General features: G+C 39.9%; 1 protein-coding gene across 1 annotated transcript in view; it reads left to right on the top strand.

Moving 5' to 3' along the window:
• Positions 1-22,892, top strand: part of MDFIC2 (MyoD family inhibitor domain containing 2) — a 40,490-nt gene extending 17,598 nt beyond the window's left edge. Inside the window, exons 3-6 of the mRNA XM_010718721.2 lie at positions 7,088-7,126; positions 14,062-14,130; positions 18,773-18,994; positions 22,633-22,892. Coding sequence (XP_010717023.1) covers positions 7,088-7,126; positions 14,062-14,130; positions 18,773-18,994; positions 22,633-22,892 — 590 coding nt within the window. The remainder of the gene's footprint in view (positions 1-7,087; positions 7,127-14,061; positions 14,131-18,772; positions 18,995-22,632) is intronic.
• Positions 22,893-23,412: the final 520 nt, after the last annotated feature.

Below are 23,412 nucleotides of genomic sequence, written 5' to 3'. Positions count from 1 at the left end.
ACAGGGAAACTCTAGGAGCATCCTATTTCTATGCTATCCCATCCATGGCCATTCAGGGGTCCAGCAGGTACACAGTACTGGAGATTTGAGACTCTTCCAGTGCACAAATTTTCCCAACTACCATTACACCTTCTCAAGATATTCAAGCACCAAGCATTGTAGAGTTGGAACTTGATGATCCTTAGGGTCCCTTCCAACACAAACCATTCTACAATTGCAGGCCTCATGTTTTCATATTCATGTCGCACTTTGCTTATGCTATCTAGGATTTCTCTACATTAAGTGGTGTATTTTATCTTTTCCAACAAGCAAGATTTCTGCAGCATAGCGTAACCTACAGGCAGCTCTTTTCATATCTAAATCCAAGGATGTTTGGGGAGGGAAAAAAAGATTATATTTATTCAGAAATTAAATGAGATTAGTAATTTTGAAAGTAACGTACAAATAGCAATCAGCCTCTGCTATGAAGGTCAAAAGAAAAAGGACACATTAGCAATTGAATATCTTCTGTCTCTTTAAAGTTTTAATACCTTGTACCTGTTAATAATAGGAAATATCCTTCTTCAAGAGTAGCATTTTCAAAAATTGGTGGGATCCTTTTGCTAATTCTAATCTTCTTTTAATAAAATAATTTGCTAAAAAGGATTATTAAAAAGCATGAAAATGGAAGGCCAATAGAAATGTACAGCCTATACAATAAATAGTTAATGTATTTTCTAAATGAATGATTTAAAATAGCTATTAAAGTAAAGAGAATGAGCTTATGTTTCTAGTAATGACTTCTCTGCCTCAGAATGAAATCTGTAAATCCCTGATTGCAATTTCACATCCCAAAAGAACAAGCAGTCCTGGGACTGATGCTTATTGCCTTCATCATTAACACTAGCATACTACATGGGACTTTTATATCACTAGTTTGAATATTCTGCCTTATACTTATGTATGCTTTTTATTTTAAATCTCATACAGTTATTTTCTGTCACAAAAATAAAGCCCTCCTTCAACAAGCCTTTTTTGTATGTACATGCATACATGTATACACCGACATTCAGTATAAGTACAATTTTATTCATAAGAGTGCATAATGATTCAGGCTGTGATTGTTAATAAAAATGCATTTCTAACCATCAAATTTGAGTCTATTATTCTAAGTTAATTGCATTTGCCCTAAAGAGACTTGCGACTGGCTGTCAGCCTATTTGTGTCAGTTCCATTTTATTCATCAGTCAATCTTGTCTCCTCTTTTTTCACATCCCATATATTGATCAAATAGATTTGTTAGCATGCCTCTGCAGCTTTAAAAAAAAGTTTTTGTTATTCGTCAGGTTTATTTGATTACTGTATTAGTTTGTCTGTTATCTTAATTGTTATTTCAATAGAAAATAAATGCCCTTTGATAGTCCCACAAGATTCCCATTAAATATAATCCATACAACAAGTTAGTGGATGGAGTGAATGTGGTAAGAAAATAAACACATTAAACCCATTTTAGAAGGTGGCATTAATCTGCAGCTGTACCACACTTGATCCAAAAGACAGGAATAGAAATAACTACAGTGTGAAACAATTTTGATAAACATCAGTGCCGTATCGTTGCATATTATGCTACGTATAAAATACTTTAAGAAAAAGACATGTGAGGTAAAATAAACTGAGGTCATATCTGGAAGAGTGGCTTTTGTGGTTAAGTGTGAAATGGAACAATGTTATATATGACTTCAGACTCCAGAATTTGGGTTGGGAAAGCTGTAAGCAAATGCAGGTGGAAACCGTTATACGGGGAACGTTTTTGACTGGGAGAAATAGCAGCTTTATAGGAAAATATTTAATGGAGTGAAAGAAGGAAGCAGCCTCACACAGCTAAAAAATAAATCAAAACAGCCCTTAGCACACACTGATCAGTGATAACTTTGGTAGTGCCTTCCCAAACACTTCCTGTGGCCTTCTCCAAGAGGAAGGTGATGCAGCTGTTTTGGTATGAGCTGCCTCTGGTACCTTCACTATCAGCAAAACATAACACAGCCCTGGCTCCCTGCTTAGCACCGAGTCTCCAGCTGGTATGTAAGCTTACATAGTGTCTGAAATAAGCACTGTGTTAAGATCAGCAATAACAAGAGCTTAATGTTTCATTGAAAAAAGGTTCAAGAGTCCACGTGTGTTAAGACAGTTGCTCAAGGTGTAGAAATGCTGTTTCCATAAGAAAAAAAAATTGAGGAAGCAGTCTTCTGCTTTGCCTACAATCTTAAAGAAGGCTGACAAAGCCTACAGCTTTCTGAATGTGAAATTAACCAAATTTTCCAACCGTTTCATAAAAAGCTGAAGAAATTCCTTTATTTCTTCAAACGGGATTAATCTTTTCATTATCTGACTTCAGTAACCTATAAATTTAGTTTCCAGCCTGAGTGATTATTTTTACTGTTATTATTTATAGCCAACCACTGCGGGGTAGAAGGGCGAGGAGCATGGACTAAACATTTCTTCCAAGGAGCAACTCATTCCTGGCTTAAACTCTCCTGTCAAGTGGGGCTGCCATGCCAGCAGGACACTCATCTCTCCCTCTGATTATTGCAGGAGTTTAGGGCAGACAGCAGCTGCTGCTACGAACACCACCCCAAAGGAGACCAACCCTATTATAGCAGGAGCGGTTTTAATGCCCGTGCCTAGCTGCAGACACTCAAAATGCCCAACTCTGAGATGATTATTTTTCATCTGGAACGTTTTTTTAACAGTATTTCATAGCAAACAACCATGCTAAAGCTTCAGATGGCCGAAAATAACGCTCACATTTGCAATTGTCACAGACTGGTTAGCAATACTGCGCGATTCAGGAGTGCACAGCATGATGATAGTTTCAAGCCAAACTGTTGTGACCAGCTAGTATGGCATATAAACAGGAACAGAGAAGAATACAGCCTCAACGTTTGAGACAACAAAGAAAGAGTGAAATGATTGCTACATAAAAGATATTTCAAAGACCTCCCAGAAAAGCAAGCATAAAAATCCCCAATAAAAAGGCTCAGCAAGAGAACTGTCACACCCCCTAATCCTCAGCAGACTTTAACAAGATGTTTGCATGAGCCAGAGATTGTCTCCTTCCCCAGAAGACAAAAGACACAGAAAACAATACTGTCTAGCATAGGATTAGGAGGCAAGAGATAGATAAAAAGGATTCCTTAACCTCACAATTAGAAACCCCAAATCTCCAGCCAAAAGGATAATCAGAAACACACTGCAAACCTGTGTCACAATAATTGCTGCAACTATTTTTACTCTTTGAAAGTTCATATATTTTCTGATTTTTATTATTTATTGCCACCCCAAGAAACGTTTTGACGGCCACTTAACTACAAGACAACTGCTGCTGACAAACCACAATTCAGCACACATGGCAATAACCTTTTATTCCCCATTCCTTGAATTTCCATCACCACCAACCAGGCAAAAATTAGATTATCGATGCTCATAGCAGCTATCCAGTAAACGTTTAATTAAAAGCAAAATTACATGCACTGCACTGGCCTTCTAACAAATGGTTGTCTTACTGTGCCCTAAACTAGAAGCGCACGCAGGATCCTCGTAGCATAAGCATTTACTCTGGTTGAAAAGGAAACAACTTGGTTGTTATAATGAGCATCTTTAGCTTTATTTGGTATGAGGAATGCCTTTCAACAGAAGGCAGAGTACTGGCAAGTGTAGAAAACAGACTTGGAGGAGGAGGAATCCTGCAGTCTGGAAAGAAACTAGAGTCTGCAAAATTTGACCCTCATGCAGTAGTTAAATGGTGACCATAAACTGTAATGGCCACAGAAGTTAACTGCGTAAAAGTTTAAGACTCTTTCTGAAGCTGAACAAGGCAACCACAAGACATCGGCAACCACATTTACAGGGCATATATTAACTCACAGCCATTACTTCAGTGCCAAAACAATCGTATATGATTAAGAAGTGTACATGTTCCCACTTCATAGGAGATGATTTGAGGCATGCAGGAATTCAGTGCTTTGTTCAAGCACTTGGTGAGGGACAGTTAGGATTTAAGCAGTCACCATCTCCAGTGGGCAGCTGATATTGCTGAAATTTTACAGTCTTCCTGGTGTTCTCAAGAAAAGAAAGGTACAGCACATTTGCAAACTGTCACTTTGTACTCTTGTAATTTTGTCTGTCTATGGGATCTTAAATTTCTTGCCTTAATTTGGCTAGAGGGCTGTGCCCAGTGGGTAGTGGTTAATGGAGTTAAGTCCAGCTGGCGACCTGTTACAAGTGGTGTCCCCCAAGAGCTGGTACTGGGACCCATCTTATTTAATATATTTATTGACAACCTAGATGAGGGGATTGAGTGCATCCTAAGTAAGTTTTCAGATGACACCAAGCTGGGAGGTGGTGTGGATCTGCCTGAGGGTAGGGAGGCCCTACAGAGGGATCTAGATAAGCTGGATTGCTGGGCTGAGATGAATGAGATGAGGTTCAACAAGGCCAAGTGTTGGGCGCTGCACTTTGGCTACAATAACCCCAAGCAGTGTTATAGGCTTGGGGATGAGTGGCTAGATGATTGTGAAGAAGAAAGAGACCTGAGGGGTGTTGGTTGATGCTTGGCTGAACATGAGCCGACAGTGTACCCAGGTGGCAAAGAGGGCCAACGGCATCCTGGCCTGCATTAGAAATAGTGTGGCCAGCAGGAGCAGGGAGGTGATCATCCCCTTCTACTCAGCACTGGTGAGGCTGCACCTTGAGTACTGTGTTCAGTTTTGGGCCCCTCACTACAGGAAAGTCGTTGAGGCCCTGGAACGTGTCCAGAGGAGGACAACAAAACTGGTGAGGGGTCTGGAGCACAAGTCTTATGAAGAGCGTTGAGTGAGCTGAGATTGTTTAGTCTGGAGAAGAGGAGGCTCAGGGGAGACCTCATTGCACTCTACAACTTCCTGAAGGGAGGGTGGGGTGAAGAAGGGTTTGGCCTCTTCTCCCAGGCAATGGACAGGACCCGGGGAAATGGCTGCAAGTTGCATCAGAGGAGGTTTAGGTTAGACACGAGGAAAAACTTTTTCTCTCAGAGTGGTTCAGGCACTGGAATGGCTGCCCAGAGAGGTGGCGGAGTCACCATCCCTGGAAGTGTTCAAGAGGTATCTGGATGAGGAGCTGCGAGATATGGTTTAGTAGCTTGTGGTAGCAGTGGTAATGGGAAGACGGTTGGACTACATGATCTTATAGGTCGTTTCCAACTTCGTGATTCTATGATTCTAATTTCCATGGTCCTGTTCCATGCAAGCTATACATCACAAAATAGAGCTGCCACAAATTCTGGAGGAGATGAAAGTAAGCTACTTGAAAGCACGTAGAGCTTGGCAGGGATGCCACCTTACCCATTGCCATTTGTTACCGAAACATGCAAACACATCACACTTCGTAGAAGAGTCATGAAATGAACGCATGGAAAAGGCATGAATTTCCAATTATTTTAGGAATTTCAGAGCATACAAAGCTTAGTTTGCACAGAATTCTTAGAAGAAAAACAAGTAACATCACTTACAAACTTCCAAGTAAAATTTCTGGACCACGGACTATGCAAAAGCAACTAATCATATACATCCCCAAGACAGGTAGTACCAGCATACAAAGCAAAGCAACACAGAATGCCAATCAGTGCAGGGAGGAACAAAGGGTAGTAGCATGGTTTGTGCGGTGGCATGAGTAAATTAACTTCCTCAGCAACAGAGCATCCCAGGGACTCAAGGTCTTGCCTGTGGGATAGTGTAAGTGACCCACAGGCACACGTCCCCATGCCATCAGGATCTTCATTGCTGTCCTGCAGAGAAGCCAACTATGCTCACATTAGGAGCCTGGGAACAGGGCTGTAGCACTCTGCCTGTTGTCTCAAAATCATTTCCAGCTCAAGTTCTCCTTGTTTTACAAGCAAGCTTCTGGTTGCCACTACTACAAACTCTACTTGGGATTTACAAGTTAGGTTAGGTTTTTTCTTAGTTCACGCATACAGCTCCAGATCTACCAAATAAATAAAGATCTGAAATTTTTATGAGTGACACCTGCACAGCACAAAACCCCACATACTATAGTGCAGCAATGCCACCCAAGTATACAGTTCTTCCCTCCAAGCAGAGGAGAAATGTGTATTGCTCGAGACACCATTACATTTCTGCTTTGTCATCATCACTGATTTTATACTCAGATACTACAGTGATGAAAGACAGTGCAAAGCCTTAATACAGCTAAAAACCTGGGAAACTTTGTCTTATTGAAGCAGAAAAATAAAGATAGGTGATCTGAATTTGAACCCCCCCAGCATATCACAAAATCTCAGCTTAGAAAATATAAGGGCATGAATAAGAGATGTTTAAATAATGACTTACTCTTCTTGCTTCAAGAACTGAAAGTCCAGTATTTATATACTTACCATTGATAGGAGAAGGATTGTGATGATGCACACAGCGATGAGGCCTATATTCAGGTTCATTACCAGCATTTTCCTCGGTTGCAATTATTTTAATGACGACTTTTGCCTAATTAAGATTTTCATGATTTGGTGTAGGAAGCAGATACAACACCTGATATAGCATGTCCTGAAGCTAAGCACTTCCAATCAGCTTTAACAACATTAGCTTGGTCCCTTACACAGCAAGGCAGAGCCATTTCCCTGATCAGATGAAAACAGCTCAGACATCAGCCAACAAAAAGACATAGCCAAGACCATAAGTTTTACTCACTCAGATTCACGGATGCACCAACAAGCTGAGGTCCTCGGGGAGTTGCTGCTCCTCTGCTGTGTTGTGCTGGCTGTATGGAAACTGATTGCATCCCCTGGGGAAACATTACATCTCAGTCTGAAAGGCCAGAGGAAGCTGGGCCCTCAAGAGCAGAGTTATCTCCTAGTTTCTATCAAGAGAACTTTGTTTCCTTTCTTGTGAAGTCAATCAGGAGACAAAACCTCCAAGGCCAGCAGCCTGACTTCTATCTTTCCTCCAGTAATAATGCAGCTTTATGAAACACCAATGTTTACATGGGGTAACAACCCCACCTCACCAGCTGAGGAGTTTTCCTGCTCAGTGAAGTCTTCCTTTCCATTCTTGTTTTCCAGAACTGGACAAACCCATCCTCCAGCCCCATGGAGACTCAGGTAAGATCCCCACATCCTCAGCTCCTTCTCCTCAAGATACCATATAAATATAACTACTGAAATGACCCCTTTCTTGAAAGAAGAGAGGATGAGATATTCTAACTCCTTGGGGAATATGAGCAAAGTGTTTCTTATTAATATTGACTCATCATGTTTCAGTTTATCTTTTACAGAAAGAATATTTTTGTTTTACTACAACTTAGTGAAATATTTCAAGCCTTAGTCCAAAATAACAGAATAAAGAAAGAATTGCTGTGCAGTTAAGTTAGCCTATGTGCTCAAGAATACAAGGAATTTTCTTCTGAAAACTGAGCAAGGACCTCAAAGAACCAGCATATAAGCCAAATCTGCTTGTTTTAATTTGCTACACTTCAGACAAAACACAGAAACAATGAGTTCCTAAAAGCTGCTGTCACACACCTTACCTGAAGAATAGCCACAACCTTACTGTGCCTTCATCCTACCTGTATTTATCTGCGGAGGAAGCAGTAACAGCCATGGCCTCCTCCCTTCCTTCCCAGCTGACAGCATTTTTCTGATTGAGGGAGTGTAACCCTTCACAGCCACCTCAAAACCTTCAGAGCAAGGGAAGATCAGTCAATTTAACCCCCTTCCTCCACAGCCACAGCAGGTTTTGAATGTCTGTCTGCTGTCTTCTGCTGATGACCTTTGATTGTAGAGTCCCAGTCAGAGCCAACCCAAGCTTTTCAGATTTTGGAAGCAGCCCTCAACAGTCTTTTCTCTCACTGTGAATTGGGGTGTTGCTAATTAGAGGATGAACACACTGGGCTGGGCCCTACTAGTAACAGTGGACTGGCTATATTAAAGTCCATGTCATCCAAAAATGTTCCATAAGCATCTTGCCCCCATAAAGGTAATTCTTAACACAGAGTCTAAGACCCTGCTGATGCAAGCCAACAGCCTACCACTATTTGTATTGCACACCCACATGATGCAAAGTTTCTCTGGTAGTTAAAGGATACTTCTGGGGTTTGGTGGGCAAGGTCAAGCCAATGTTAGTCTGCTCTAATAAAACATGAGAAGGTAAATCATTCTGTGCAACTCAGAAGTCACTCAGATGGTACTTTTGGCGTTTCCCCCCCCCATGCTTTTGTTCTGTCAGACTGAAGAGAACAGCTCGTGTGATGTAATTTAGAATGGAGCTTTTTTAAAGCTTTCACTCAGGAAAAGCTTCAGGAGCTCTGGGGGTATAGCTTAGCTCTCAGAAACAGAAAGAAAGCAAGTTTGCATTGACAGCTTGATCCCAGAGAGAGGTGGCTGCCTGCTTGTCTAACAGGTCCTCTGGGTCTGGATGAGGCAGAGACAGAGGAGCAGTCATATTAAGTGAACGTGCGCTGCCAATGTTAAAGGAACAATTACCATTATTCTGCATAGTTCACTGTTTGCTACTGCGATTTCCTTCAATAAAACCTCTTTTCACTTGCCAATTGGAGCTTGTCATGTAACAATATTTCTTATGCACAATACACATACTAAAATGCCCCTGTGTTTTTAATACATTTATAGTTGTTAACAATAGTGGTATAGTGACAGAAAAAATGTACTTGCTTTGAATACAGAATGGACTGAAAAAAAGAACAAACCAGAGACCCTCTTCTTAAGGATTAATGGGGTTAAGTTTTGCCTAAACCGAATGTTAAAGCAGTGACACCATTTCATTCACAGCCAGGACCTAGGCTGTGACCTCCTTGCTTTTAAGGGAGGTCCACCTGAGCCTTCCTGAAACTTTTGACTTGAGGAAGTGTTGAGGAGAGGAGAGGGATGAGCTCCTCCAATGGGTCTTCTCATCTATCCTTGTGTCTGTGCAGCCCCACAAGGTTGCTGCTCCTGGGGCTTTGGCAAGCTCTGTGCCCAGTGCCCAACCAGCCCCCAACCCCTGTGCACGGCCCATGTCAGGCACCAGGAAAGCTCTTTGGGAGTGCAGTTCCATGGGATACAGGACAGACAGTCGGTGTTAGGGAGATTTCAGGAAATGTGCAGCTCTCCACTGAAAGCCTGTATGTACAATGAAGACTTTGTGCTTATACTACACATGCCAATGCTACAAAGCCAGGCAGAAACAACCATAGTGAAGGTGCCGTGGTGAGAAGAATTTAAGTGTTTGCTGGTGACCGGGCTGAACCTAATATTTCATGTGCTCAAATGATCAAGCAGCTGTTTGGAAACATTAGGAGCACAGTTACGAAGGCAACTTTGTTCTGCCATAAGATTCATCATTTCTAACACTGTTTTGTTCCAAACGTTTTTGTATAAACAGGGAGGGACATCTTGAGTTTCATTGCTCTCTCCTACAGTATCCAGGAGTAGTGAGCAGTAGGCTGCATTTTTCAGTATACTTTAAGAAATCATGCTAGTTTGATGGTCTTTTCCCCACCAAATTCAAGTGCTGACAGCCTCAGAGTTCCTCTGGCATTAATGCTGCGCGATGATATCTTTGTGACCATAACTGCCAAAGACCATGGGATGCAAAAGGAAGACTGTGTGACAAGCTCATAAATTCTGACTGTAGCTGCTCTAAAATTTCAACTTCTCAACAGATAGAGCTTACCAGATATGAAGCCTTTCCAAATTTAATGACAGAGAAAAAATACTGAAAAAAAATCACCTTCGTAATAAATTCAGTAGCAGTTCATCTATAAATTTCTCAAACTAAACAGTAAACAATTGCACAGGCATGTCCATGTCCATTAGTGAGACCTACCTTTAGTTACTGTGCCAACACATTAAACAAACCCCTGCCCACTTCTTGGCTCTCCGTTCTGGTTGGGTTTGGTTTTTGAAACTTGATCATATTGGCAGACAGTCTTAACTTCACCAATGGGGAGAGCAGTTAACCCTGAGAGGAAGGAAGGAAGGCTGAATTAATGCAGCAGTGCTGCTGAGACAAGGATATAACAATAATAAGGTTTGTTTTTTCTTTCATTTGAAAAATAACATGATCAGTTCAGATAAGATAATGAATCAGAATCACCAGCTTCATGCTGAAAGTGAGGAATAAGGAGAATTTAGGAGTTCTGAGTTATCTATAAAGCAGGAAGAAAACAAAAGAGGATGTGGAAAGACTTTGCTTCTCTTTACTACAACTTTCCAGGGCTGTTTTATGGGATAGAACTGTTACATGACCCAAAAGTCCAATCTAGGGCTTAAAATCAGCGTCAGCAATTGCTGCTCCTTCAAAGCATGAAGGTGTACACCATGAGGTCCTGCTGCCTTCTGCACTAGCTTCTCTTACTGTCATGGATAAATTTCACACTGTCACAGCAACTAGGACACGAATAGAGATGTGACAAAGAACTTGGTAGGAAAGGAGACAGGGCCTGAGGCAGAACGTGGAAGATCTAACCTGGAAACAAACCCTGGGGGCTCTGGCACATCTATCCTGAAGGATGCACAGCCATGTCCTGCACCTGAGCCCACTGATTTCTGTGACCTGTTGACCAGCTGAAGTTACTTCTCTGCTGCAGTTTCATATTTAATCCCAAAGCTCTGAAGTTGCTGTGAACACCCAGTGATTTATCTGGGGTGCATCAGCTGAGGCCCCAAAGACCTGGTGCTGAGCTCTGGCAGTGCATGGCTCTGGGTGCGCACCTGCAAACCATCCTGGGAACATGCCACAAAAGCAGTTGTGAATTTTGCTATTGTGCTCCTTGGGAGCATGAATTATGCCTGGTGTCTAATGCAGATGATGATGTCTGATGCAATAGGCCCTTTTGAATTAGTGCATAAAAACCTTTTATAAAGTGTTTGGTCTCCCGTTTTTCAAAGTCCATTGCAACTGTAAAGTATAAGTGAACAACATAAAATTCACACTGATCCTTTCAATTCTTTTTAAGCATCCTTAAATCCAGCTTACTTTTTTTCCTTGGCTGTACGTCCTTACTTTTTATAGTTAAAAGTAATTTTAAAGCAAAAAAGAACATAAACAATATACACTGACTCTTGACACTCCATTGCTTTTTTAAACTAGAATAATAAAAATTTGCAAATGAACAAAAGAGTGGGAGGAAGATATCTGATTTACAATGTTTTTGAGATAAAGAACACTATAAAAAAAGATCAATGTGAATAATAAAGCATTGTTAACTGAGTCATGACATTTCTATTCTCAGTGAAGATTTGAACAGTAGAGCTCTGCAAATGAGCACCTTGTGCCATTTTCAAAGTGGGAGGAAGACATATAATTATAATTTTTAAAGTGAAGAGAATTTTAAAAAAATCTCTGTTAAAAAGTTTATTGAAAAACATATCGACATATCAGTATGACACAAATTACTTTAATTTTATTAAACTAGGAGAGGGGAAAACCTCTTTTTGAAGACTGGCTGCAGAAAGCATTCCTTGAAAAGAATTTTCTTTATTAAAAACTCTTTTCCTAAGATGAAACAGCACTGAATGTCAGCACTACCGTATATTTATTCTGTAACTCTTCCAGCAGCTGAGATCTATAAAAGAAACATATTTTCAAAACAGTTTTAACCTCCATTGTCTTGATCGTTCGTATTAACGTTTTTCATGTCACCTATTGAAATCCCTTAAAGGAACCTTTTATTCAGTCAAAATTAATGAAGCTGTTTTCTTAAACAGCCTCCAGAAAGTAAAAAGGATGTAACGTTATGCGTTTTATTTGACATATGTTCTCTGCCATTTCACTTATTTGTGTGACGAGAGCAAAACATCATATATGTGTTATCAATTCTGCAGAAAAAAAAAAGATTTTGAAAGAGAATAAAACTAATTGTGCTCTTGCTGTGTGTGCAGTTTAAATTCAGAGTAAAAATACAGCATTGATCAGATTACCCCAGTTGAGTCATTTAGTGCCTTAGCATTCCTCAAGTTAGGGCCCAGCTGTGAAATCATAGTTGGGGCCAAACTTTGCTGCTAGGTGTGTGCACATGGCTCCCATTTTCTTCAAAGGGAATGGCACACATGGCCAATATTTAACTTTCACCTCTTCCATTTTTCAGCTAGCAGAGCCAGCACCAATGCAGGCAATTTAATAGAATTAAAAATATAGTCAAGATTTCCAGGACTTAGTAGTGATTTGGGCTATATAATTCAATACACCTCAAAGCGCAGATGCTGAGCATATTCTAAAAATCAGGCCATCTCAAATGTCCTATTTTAAGCAAGTAAAATTGTAAATCACTTTGAGCATTTTGGCCATCAGATTCTAACAGCCAACAGGGCGCAGGATACCTCTTCAAAATTCTAAGTTCCAATTTCTGGGTTGGCTGAGATGCCTGGCTGACTTACCACTTCCTATCCCATTTTGGGCACTGTGGTGTTTGCTCTCATTTCACCCCTCTGCCATTACCAGCAGGGCTTGAACACAGCATAGATGCCCACCTGTGGTATTTGCCTCCTCAAGAAAATGTAGGGTACAGTGCAGTGAATCCTTTGGGATGGACCACATGACTTTGAGGTGCAAGTTCCTCAGAGGTACATAAGTATGCATCCCAAAGCAACTTCTAGATGCCCCAAGGTATATGCAGATCTTCATTTCAGCTCAAGGTCAGGTGGAAAATTTTCCTACCATCCTTCCTGACTCTTCCCTTCGTTTTCCCCCAACTCCATCTGTTCCTCACCCATCTCCTTCCCTCCACACTCGCCTCCCTTTTCTTCCTGTGTCCATCTGTTCCCTCCTTCCTCAGTACGAGCTGGGGAAGGGAATTCAGTCATTCACTGAACAGATTTCAAAATGAACACCCTCCCTTTCCCGTTCTAACTTCATTCATCATGGTAAAAATTATAATGAATAGAAATGTTGAAGGTGAAAATTTATTAGGGATTGTGTTGCTTTCTTATATCAAAAGCAGTTAAAGCTACATATAAACATTGGCTTCATTCATTTTTTTAATATATGGTATAATTAGTGAGAAATATTAGTGGAAGTGCTTGGTATGCAGTCCATCAACACATGCCTGTCAGAGTTTAGGATCTGGGCCAAAATTTTTTGCTAGTCCTCTGATAGATTTATAATAAGCCTATAGAAGGTTTTACAGTCAGCTGGGTCACTAATTCATAAAGTTAAAATGTATGCAATGAGGTCAAAAATTCACTATTGATAAAATGCCCCCTCCAGAGATTGCACCATTAACTTTGTTACTGCAACGGCAAAAAAATAAAAATAAAAAAAGAAAAGTAAACCCAGAGCTTCTGTGAATTACCAGTCCATCATCATAAATCAGAAGAGAAGAACTTGCACAAGTTCATGATGTCATACAAATATTTATAGCCTTGTGTACTATTTCCTGTTGCCCTATTATAAAAATAAAGTCTCTAGATCCCTTGTATCCTCAAGCCTGAGCTCAGCAAAATGCAATGAGCATGAGACCATGAGTGCACCTATGATAGACTAGTCAGGATCTGCCCGGGCTTATTGTAGGGGCAAGCCCCCATCACACTTTGTCTCTGACTCTGAGTGAAGAAGGAAGGGAGACTGAATACTCCAAGCACTGCATGGGAAATGGATGGGCAAGTGCAAGAGAGGTGGAGGAGCTCAGCACTCACATGAGGACCTTGGGCATCTTGTTCACCAGGAAGGCTAAGCTATGGAGGCTGGGCCTTGAGAATGTCTTCCTTCCTCCTCCTTCACTGGCCTTTCAGGAACCTCATCTAAGGTCTCTAGGGTACTTGGGAATGGATGATGGCCTCCAGCTCATTACAGATATCCCATTCCCAACACTTTCTGTAACAAATCAAAGAACTATTGTGTCTGTGTTGATCCCTTTGTCCTGACCCCTCAGATAAAACTTTCTTTCTCAAGGAATTTCTCTCTAACCCAAGTCGTTCTGTGTCTCTATGAAGGAAGCATGCTTGACTCCCCTAAATGACTGGTGGTTGGAGAAATTTCTGTGCTGAGCCACATCTATTTACAGTATTTCTCTGTAATGTTGTGTTGTTTTTCCACCAAGACAGCTGCACCAGCTCCCTGCCTCTCCCAGTTCTCCATGAGGTGATGCTGAGCAGTGAGGATCACCCAGGTAAGCTGGCAGCCCCATGCATGTGTCACATCACACCATGCAGCTGCACATCTGGCCTCCCCTCACATTGCTGCAAAAAATTATTTAAAGAAAAAATGGTGTCCTTCAGACAGGTGACCAAAGGTTTTTTTCTTTCTTCCTTTTCTCTCTCTCTTTTCTGGAGTTTGGGTTTCATTTTCCTGTGAGTCTTTTCAAACCAACTGAGTTCAGTTCAAGTCTTTAAACTTACAAGTTATCCTCCATCAGGTCTGATGTAGCTCTGCTGGCTCCAGCTCAGGACTGAATGGACATGGCACTCAGCTCCTCGAGTGATGATTACGTTCTGTATTAAATAGACAGGCAGTGACAGCAGTGCATAGGATAGGGAATGGCAGGGAGATCAACCAGGCATTCCTTCAGTATTTCTTCTGCACTGATATACGAAGATGCCTCACGGTGAAATTAAGAAGTTACACATCCTAAACTGCCAGAGTTTCCCACAGAATTCACTGTTAACCCTTGGGACTCCTTGCCCCAGGAGCACAAAGCTGGGGCTGCAACCAGGGTGGATTGGGAACAAATACCATTGATGAGCAGAGCCACACACCCACTTGTCCCTGGCTGTAAGATGTACATGAGCTCTGCAGCATTGCCCGTATTGCTTCAACCCCTGTCCAGCAGAACACAGCCATCTCATTCCCACAGTTCTTCGCCAAAAGAAAAGCAGACTTAAAGCCCTTATATGCCATTGTATAAAAACTAATTTCTAAAGTGTGTTAGGAAATTCTACCTCCTGTTCTCCAGGGCTGCAAGACCCTGGTTTGTGCCTGAGCCAATGAAGAGAAATAGGGGTCAGACGACCTGCTGTAAATACCAGTCTCAAACAGCACCGCCGCTCCTTGCTATTAACGAGAGGGATCTGTGGCTGGCATCAGTGGGAAGCAGGTGATTTACTTTGTGCTTTCATGAATTCAGACGCTGTAGTCAGCGGCCTGAATCACCCAGCTTAATAAACGTCTCAATACTCACATTAAATTTCTACTATTTGTCTTTAATACAAACATGGATAAGCAATCCCAGTTCCCTGCTATAACAGTCCAAGCAGGCCCCAGCTTCCCTGGATAAAGAATAAATTGGCAACTTCTGGATACTCTTTAAAAGTGGTACATTAAGGGAATTTGCCCCTAACTACCTCTAACAGTCTAACCAACACAAAATAGCTTGAGCTCTTTTTTATCACAATGCACCTATTTCTCCCTTCTAATCCAGTTCAGTGGGTGATTTCTACCTGTTAAAAATGGGCATCTGCAGACATGTGGAACTGTGGACACAGGCTTTTAGAAGACAGTAACGAAGTTTCACCTCATGCCCATCTCCAATTGCAATTTTTTTTTATGTTCTCATTTAAAAGCACTCATAAATAATACCAGCTGTACATAATATATATATTTTAAATCCTGTTTGGCTCTGCTTATTTGTTCTCATCTCTCAGCCTATTACTGCTCTGTGCAGAAACAAACTATAAAAAAAGGAAGAAAAAAAAAAAAGCTAACCACTTTTTTATGCTGGCCTAGCATAATCTTTATTTCTTTAAACACTTTGTGCAAACATTAAATTGATAAAAGACATAATGTAGAAGGACCCACAGCTGAACTGAAGGTAATTGCATAAAAATGAAATGGAGACCTATAATTGTACACTGCTTTAGCCTCCATCGCACTGTTTTCTGGAAGCACGGATCTCGCTTGTCATAGCAACTTGCTTGTTACGGTGATTGCATGAAGACTTGATCTAGCTGTACAAGACAAGTATAACGTTACTTGAAGGGAGCTTTTCAAACTAAGAGTCTGACACTAAAATGTACTGTATTTTCAAAGATGTAGTGTGCTTTAACAAACAGAAGAGTCCTTGAATGACAGCTTTTGTTACCCTTTTGTTTGATGGTGCTGTATTGAAAAATTCAGGTTATGTCTATGCCTTTCTATTTCTGGTTTTGATTTCTCTTCAACAGCACTTCAAGAATAAAAATTAACTTGAAGCATGAATAGTAGAAGTCGGTGGATACAGTAAATGTTAGTCTGGCATTTACTGATTACTTCCGTCTGATTTTTTTCAGTCCCGTTTGTTGAATGCTCAAATGCATTCCATGGGCCATTGTGTTGTGGCAAAATAGGGAAACTGAACAGATGTATTGCAATTTAAAATATATCCAACTTAGACATTAGGGCTAATTTTGAAAGAGGGAAATGATATAAAATGTCATTCTTGCATAGACCTTTCAATCTGACCTACATGTATTCAACTGCTCAGCCCATGTTCAGCTCTCAGCCTGGACGAATAAGATCCATTTGTAAGACTGGCACCTGAATACCAGGTGGGGCACGTGCTTTTTTGGACCCACAAATCAATTATTATCCAATAATAGCAATGCATGACCAAGAGGACATTGCTTCCTCCAGATCTCTACTACTTCCATTAACATCGCCTTTCTAGAAGATGGAATATTATTGGAAGAAAGCACAGGGGAAATTGTGATATGTCATTGATTTATAAACACTGGAAAATAGTAGTTACTGTACGTATAAGTACACCCAAATTGCATGAATTTTCACATTTTGGATTCAAGAGGTTAATCAAAAAGTAGGAGAGGAAAAAAACTATAGTTATTGCTCTGGAAAAAAGCTATCAACAAATTATTATAGTCAAAAAACCACAGACATATTTGTCCAGGACTCTCGTTTCCTTCAATCAAGTGTGCAACCTACAGGCTTTGCACTGCTGCATCACACCCTGAGGGGCTGCTGCCTCTTCTGCCCTTCTCAAGTCTCACCTGTGGCTTTCTGTCATCGTAACACTCACAAATCCTGACAGCTGTAGGTTTCCAAGCCCCATCTCTGTGCCACTACTGCCTTACTGCCTCCTTCCTTCCATTTTTCTCTATCCTACCAGTCACTCCTTGCCTAAGGCCAACCTATAGACTCTCTGGGACAGGGAAACCCCGTTCCTTTATAGCAGACCTTGTCTTTACTACAAGTTCACAATCTAGAAAAAAAATACCTGCCAACAAACATTTTATTACCATGATTTAAAATAAAAATGAATACTCTAACTTAACATTTCCTCTTATCCTCTTCCATGCTATTACTCTGATAAGTCCTGCCCATCTTTCTCACTCTTAGAAACACCACTGCGTGAAGATGACAGTGGGACGAAATCTGACTATGGGTAAAATCTTATATGAAATTCTCACTCATTCCATAAGTAAGTGGACAAAACAGAGAGGACTTGGGGTCTATCTTCTCCATCACCCTGTAGTAGAAAACAGCTTCTAGAAAGGTCTTCACCTTTTCTTCTCCAGGATGAACAAATCCAGCTCCTTCTGCCTCTCACATCAGGCACACCTCACCACTTTGCTGAGTTCCATGAGACTCTCTCCAGAGACAGTTATACCTCAAACCTTTGCTTCCTCCTAATTCAAGCCCAATGGTCACAATTTTTTTATCCACTCATCTTCCAGTCCACTCATCCTGCCCAAATTTCCTTTTTTCTGCCACAAGTATAATTGTAGGAGCTCAACTGCAAGGTTTCACTCTTTATGAATCTTTTCTTGGCTTTTCTTTAATATACAGCAGGCATCAAAGGTACCTGAAAAACAAGAGATAAGCAAGATCTCTGGCTCCTTGCAACAGAAAGCAGACTAACTGCTTTAGAGTATTTATGGATCCTCTTTGAAAGTAACGTTTGCAAAACAGAGGTGTTTGTAAAGATTGATTTTCTGTATATAGCTTAAGATCAACATATTGCAAGATTCAAGCAAGATAAAAAGTGAGGCCGTGCTTGATGTGAGGTGCAGGAGTTAATCAGTGGAAGATAAGAACTAATGAGGTTTTATCATCCCAGCAGTAAAGCAAATGACTGTGTTTCTTGGACTCCTGATCACTTTGGAAAAGAAGTATAACTGTACATCAACCCATGTTTATCTGCTCCTAAGTAGTTCTTCAAGAATACTTGAGCTCAGAACTCTTCTCCCCTAATGGGGACTTAGAGGTAACCTCTGTCTCTGGTTTCTGAGATGACGCTCTGGAACAATGACAGTATGTGAAGTATCCCATCTTCAGGTCAACAATACAAGCATGGATGAAATTATAAAATAACAAAATTTAAAACAAAGATAATCTGATTTTCTTTGCAACTATGAACCTATGAACCATGGTCAGCTGGCACAACTCCATCTGAGTACTACCTACACACACTGTTGGCTGTAAATTTACGGAAACAAGAGCTGGTGTTGGAAAAAAAAAATATTGTTTTGCATTCTCTTGCATCACAAACTGAAGTTAGAAGAACATACTCCAAATAGATTTCAGCTGAGGCTACAGTTCTGTTCTCTCTTCTCACCTGATCCCACCCGGTGGAAGGGAGTTATTACTTAGCCTATAAATCCTCTGGGTTTAAGAGAAAACCTCAAGTGAAAGTTTAGAATTGCTTGTTTGATGAATAAACTTTACATATGTAAGGAGGCTGAAATCATCGAGCAGGGTTAGCCCTTAGAAGTAAAGACCTATAGGCTTGGAAATTCTGCATATGTTATTCCCTCAGATCTGTGCCTTAGTATCACAATCAAGTCTTTCTTTTTCCTTTTTTTTTTTCCTAATTCCATCAGAAAACCAGCTTACAAATGAAAAACATACAGATGAAAAGACTGTGAAAGGTATTGTTATGAGTTCTGTCGCAGAATTTAGCATGGCAGACACTTCATCAAAAGAAACCAAAAATGAGAAGAAATTGTCAGAAGCAAGCAGATCATCCATTGCTTCCTTGGAGAAATGCAGAGAATTCACCTACATTGAAGATGATGCATCAGTTCATCAGAGAGACAGTGATGGTATGTTTGGTAAAACAAATTGCATTTCTAAGTAACAAGCACTTCAGAGCACAATGCATATCTAACTTGAAATAAATGCTTACATGCTTAATGGGAAGTTCAAGAACATAGCCAAAAGCAGTAGTAAGTTGCTCTATAACCATTTTCTCATTTGAGTGATGAGACTCTGTAGAAGAGAAACTTAAATTTTCAATGATATTAAAGTCATAGAAGAGAAGCTTACAGCCTACAGAGCTGCTGTGCTCCCCTACATGTAAACACTACACGTTGCTAAAGCATAACCTGCTCTTGGACTATTGATCAGAGCTGTGTCACCTTGTGAGATAAAGGAGCTGATCTTTTTAATTGTATAAGAGCATGGGTTAAGGAGCAGAGTATCTGTGATTTTATTGTTGTTAAAGAAGGAACCAAGAAAGAAGAGAAATGGCTGTGCCCGTAACAGACCATGGGCTATGACTCCTGGTAATGTAAATAGCACGACAGCCCTGATTTTTGTGAATAACCAGTACTTGAGAAGTTATTCCTGGTTATTAGCATAGATGTGAAAAAAGTAGTTATGTGAATCATTTGTAGAGTTTCTAATGTGTGTCTTATGCAATAATGGATAAGTGTTTCATATCAAGCAGCGCTGAGATCTATCATGGATGTGATAAAAATGTCCCTGAATTAAGAACTTCTGAATACAGGTCAACACAATAAACTGCAATGCTGTCATGGAACAACTACCATCTCTGTTGTAACAGTGATCCTGTAACAAAAGTGATGTCTCTGTCACTTCTGTTAGAATGCATTTAATTTCAATGAAGGACAGTCGGTGTTTATTCCGTTTAAGGGACTCATCCTCCAGCGCAGACACTCACTGTTTTCTGAGTTTATTGACTATCAGATCAGCCCCCTCCATCATTACTGGCACACAGGTGTGCACAGATGATGAAAATAGCAGATTTCATAATCCTTAAAAAGCAAAAGGAATTAAGAAAAAAATAATTAAAAGAAAAAAAAAAGCCACGCTCAATTAATAATGTTACATGCTGGATGGAAGCCAAGAGAACCAAAGGAAACCAGATTTGTGGTTGTTCACTGTGTACTCTGCTCTCCTTACTCTGACAAGTTACTGCTTACTTCACACACCTAAAAGGCTAAATCCTATTCACTGGTGCATGGGGGATCTCTGAAACCAGAGCAATTGGAGATGTGCTGAGAGAAGAGCAGACCCAAAGCTCAGAGGTCTCACCGTGCTGGCCCTGGTGGCATGAGCAAGCTCTAGTCCAGGTTTGTGCTGAACAGAGGGCAAACTGGCAGCCACCAGACAAGAACAGGAAAACTAGAGATGAGGCAGGCTGGCTAAATTATTATAAGTTCTTCATTTGTGGTAATTAATCTACTAATGTAGAAAATGAGAGCTGAGGTCATTGTTCTCACTGAGATAAATGCAATAATGTCTTTTTGCAAACAGCAGGGAAAACAGAAGAGAAAACAGGAGATTGCATCTCCTTTTATGCAGTTTGTGGCTAATTTATTTTCAAATATATAAATGAATGCATAGGAATGGATGCTTAATTGCTAATATCTATTATTTATATACATTACCCCACTTAAAACAGGACAAAAAAAGCCTCACACATGCAGATTTTTTGAAATGTGTTACATCCATTATCACAGTTCATGGTGTGTGCTCTGATGGGAATTTAAAAGCATCTTTACTGCACATCACAGACTCTGTGCCGAAACATTACTTTATTATTAAAATCTTGTGCTTTTTGTGTGTTCCTTCTCCTGGATGGAGCCCTAAGGATGGTACCTTTTCTCTGAAGATCACAGAAGCACCAATATGGTGAGCACATCAGGAAAAAAAAATATATATATATATATTAGAAAACAGATCTCTGGAAGTAAAAAAAATAAAAAAAAACACTAAAAGGAAGGATCCTTAATTGATAAATGATTTTGAATATGATCTCTTGTATCTAGGTATAGAAAGGAAATTTCATAAACACATTAAGAAAAATAGTCTTAATTACACCATAGGCTACTGGATAAAATGATTACATTTTCTACACTGTAAATTTCATACAATTAAATGCAGCAGTGTCACCTTATAAAATGTTTCAATTTTATAATTATTTCAGTTCATTTACTTAGAAAAAAATGTAAGCATGAATTTACTCAGTATCACCAAAATCTAGTCATTCTTATTCAACAGAACTGACTTAGAAGTTAGTTGTGCTTGTCTGAACCTAAATAGATCTTGACATATTTAAATAAGTATTAAAATTGATAGCATTGATGATGATATGCTACTTAGAAAGGAGTTCAATCACACGTCTATTTTTTTCTTGCTACCTGCTATAACTGCCTTTTTTTGTATACATAAAGACACTTGGAATGATTTTTAATTTTGTTTTCCATCGAGAAAATCTTTACATTAAAAAAAAAAAAAAGAAGAAAAAAAGGAGCATAATTCTGGAAACTTCCTGGCAGTGAACTTTATGTTACGTGAGATAAAAAAATGCCACAACAGAACCAATGCAGTTGAATGAGTTCACAGTTAGTCATCCCAGGGCAAGAAACGCGGGTGTAACCATATGCTTTCCTGAAAGAACCAATGAAAAGACATTCGTGTTGTTGAAAGCATTTTTCTTTTCCAAAAACAAGAAGGGGGAAAAAATGGAAACGTTTGGTTCTTTGCGATCCAACAGGATTCACACTGTCAGAATCTTGCACCTGCTTGGAGCCCTGCTGCACTCCACCAGCTTCCCCAGATGCCACAGTTGGAACATGGGGTGGTAACCAATTGAGTTGTTTTTTTTTTTTTTTGAGGGAAGTGAATAGAAAACAGAAAGTCTTTTGTCACAGACAGACATCATCCTTCCTGATATTGTTTTCCAATTTTTTGCCTCATTTTGGAAGTTGACAAGGCTGTAAATGAAAATGGTAAAATTTGGGAGTGAAAGTAGAAGGGCCTTGGGCTGAGAATCCATCACGCAGCCCTCTGCAAATGTGGTTCTCTGTATTTGCTGTTACCCCTTCTCTTTGGCTAGGCCATTTAGCAATCATTAAATAGTTCTATGGAATCAAACCTCTAATAGAAGCCAAACCGTAAGTAGATGAGGAATCTGTAATTGTTTTTTGCCCTGTACTGTGTGTATAGCTCTCATAAGATCATCTCAGTCCTTATCCAGACACCACATCTAATTCATAGGCTAAACTCACCACGTCCCCCACAGAACAACCAGGTACAGTAAGAAACAGACTTGGAGAGTCTGAGGACCTACTCCACTCTCTACAAAAGCTTTGGTGTTTGTGCATTGACTTCCAACAAGGACTGAATCAGAGCACAGCAACAGGCAGCCTAGAAAAGATTTCCTGAAAAAAGATTCAGTACCGAATTACTGAATGTAGGCAAAAAATTACCTTTGAAAGAGTTTTTTGGGGGGAATTCTTTTGTTGATTTTTTTTTTTAAACAAAGAAATTCTTCAAAGAAATAATTGCAGCAGTCTGATTGTTTTTATCTTTTCATATTTCCATAGTGTCAAATTAAAGGAATTATCTCATTTTTGGATAATCACAGCAGCACAATATTGGGTAATCAAGCATGCCCTTTTTCTCACATCTCCCTGCTTTTCCTTTTTCTTAGATGAATGTGCAACACTTATCCTGGCCTGCTTGTTCTGCCAATTTTGGGACTTTCTTATAATGCTGCCTGATACCTGTGAACACTGGCTGATAGATACCTGTTGTCCATCCAATAGATACTACCAGACCTCCGATGAAGACCACTCCAACAATGACTGCAACTGTGACTGTGACATTGATTGCAGCCTCTTTGAGTCCTGCCACGAGACTGGCGAATGCCTGGAACTTGCCATGGAGATTTCTGAAGTCTGCTATCGCTAATAGGAAAACAATTCACAAAAATTCTGAAAACTGCCAGAAAGGGATTGGACAGAGTACAAGGAGACTTTTTTTAGGAAAAAAAAATTAAATATATATATATATAACAGGAATGTTTTCCAACTGGACTATGCCATCATGCTGCTTTCATCCTGGAGGTCTGTATATCTGTAACATACTGGTTCTATGATAATAAAGGGACAAAAAAAAAAGAATTTCCTCCTTTGCCATAGACAACAACAGAATTCCTAAGTGCCAAGTGTGCTCAATGCGTTACCCGCTGCCAATGCAATGCTTTTATAAACCCCTAATTGCTTTAAACGTGGATTTCCCCCGTTCACAAACACAGGATGAATTAGGACATTCTTTTAGGACTGATATATATTAGTTCATCTCCCTAATGGATTCATACATAAACATGTATTACACATTGTTGGTTATTATTAATAATGTATGATACAGCATCATTTTATAATTAAAAATTTATTTATTCAATCTCTTAAAACACACTTATATGTTCAGT

This window comes from Meleagris gallopavo, chromosome 14 (assembly GCF_000146605.3).
Source record: "Meleagris gallopavo isolate NT-WF06-2002-E0010 breed Aviagen turkey brand Nicholas breeding stock chromosome 14, Turkey_5.1, whole genome shotgun sequence".
Taxonomy (NCBI): domain Eukaryota; kingdom Metazoa; phylum Chordata; class Aves; order Galliformes; family Phasianidae; genus Meleagris; species Meleagris gallopavo.
This window is presented reverse-complemented; position numbering and strand designations above follow the sequence as displayed.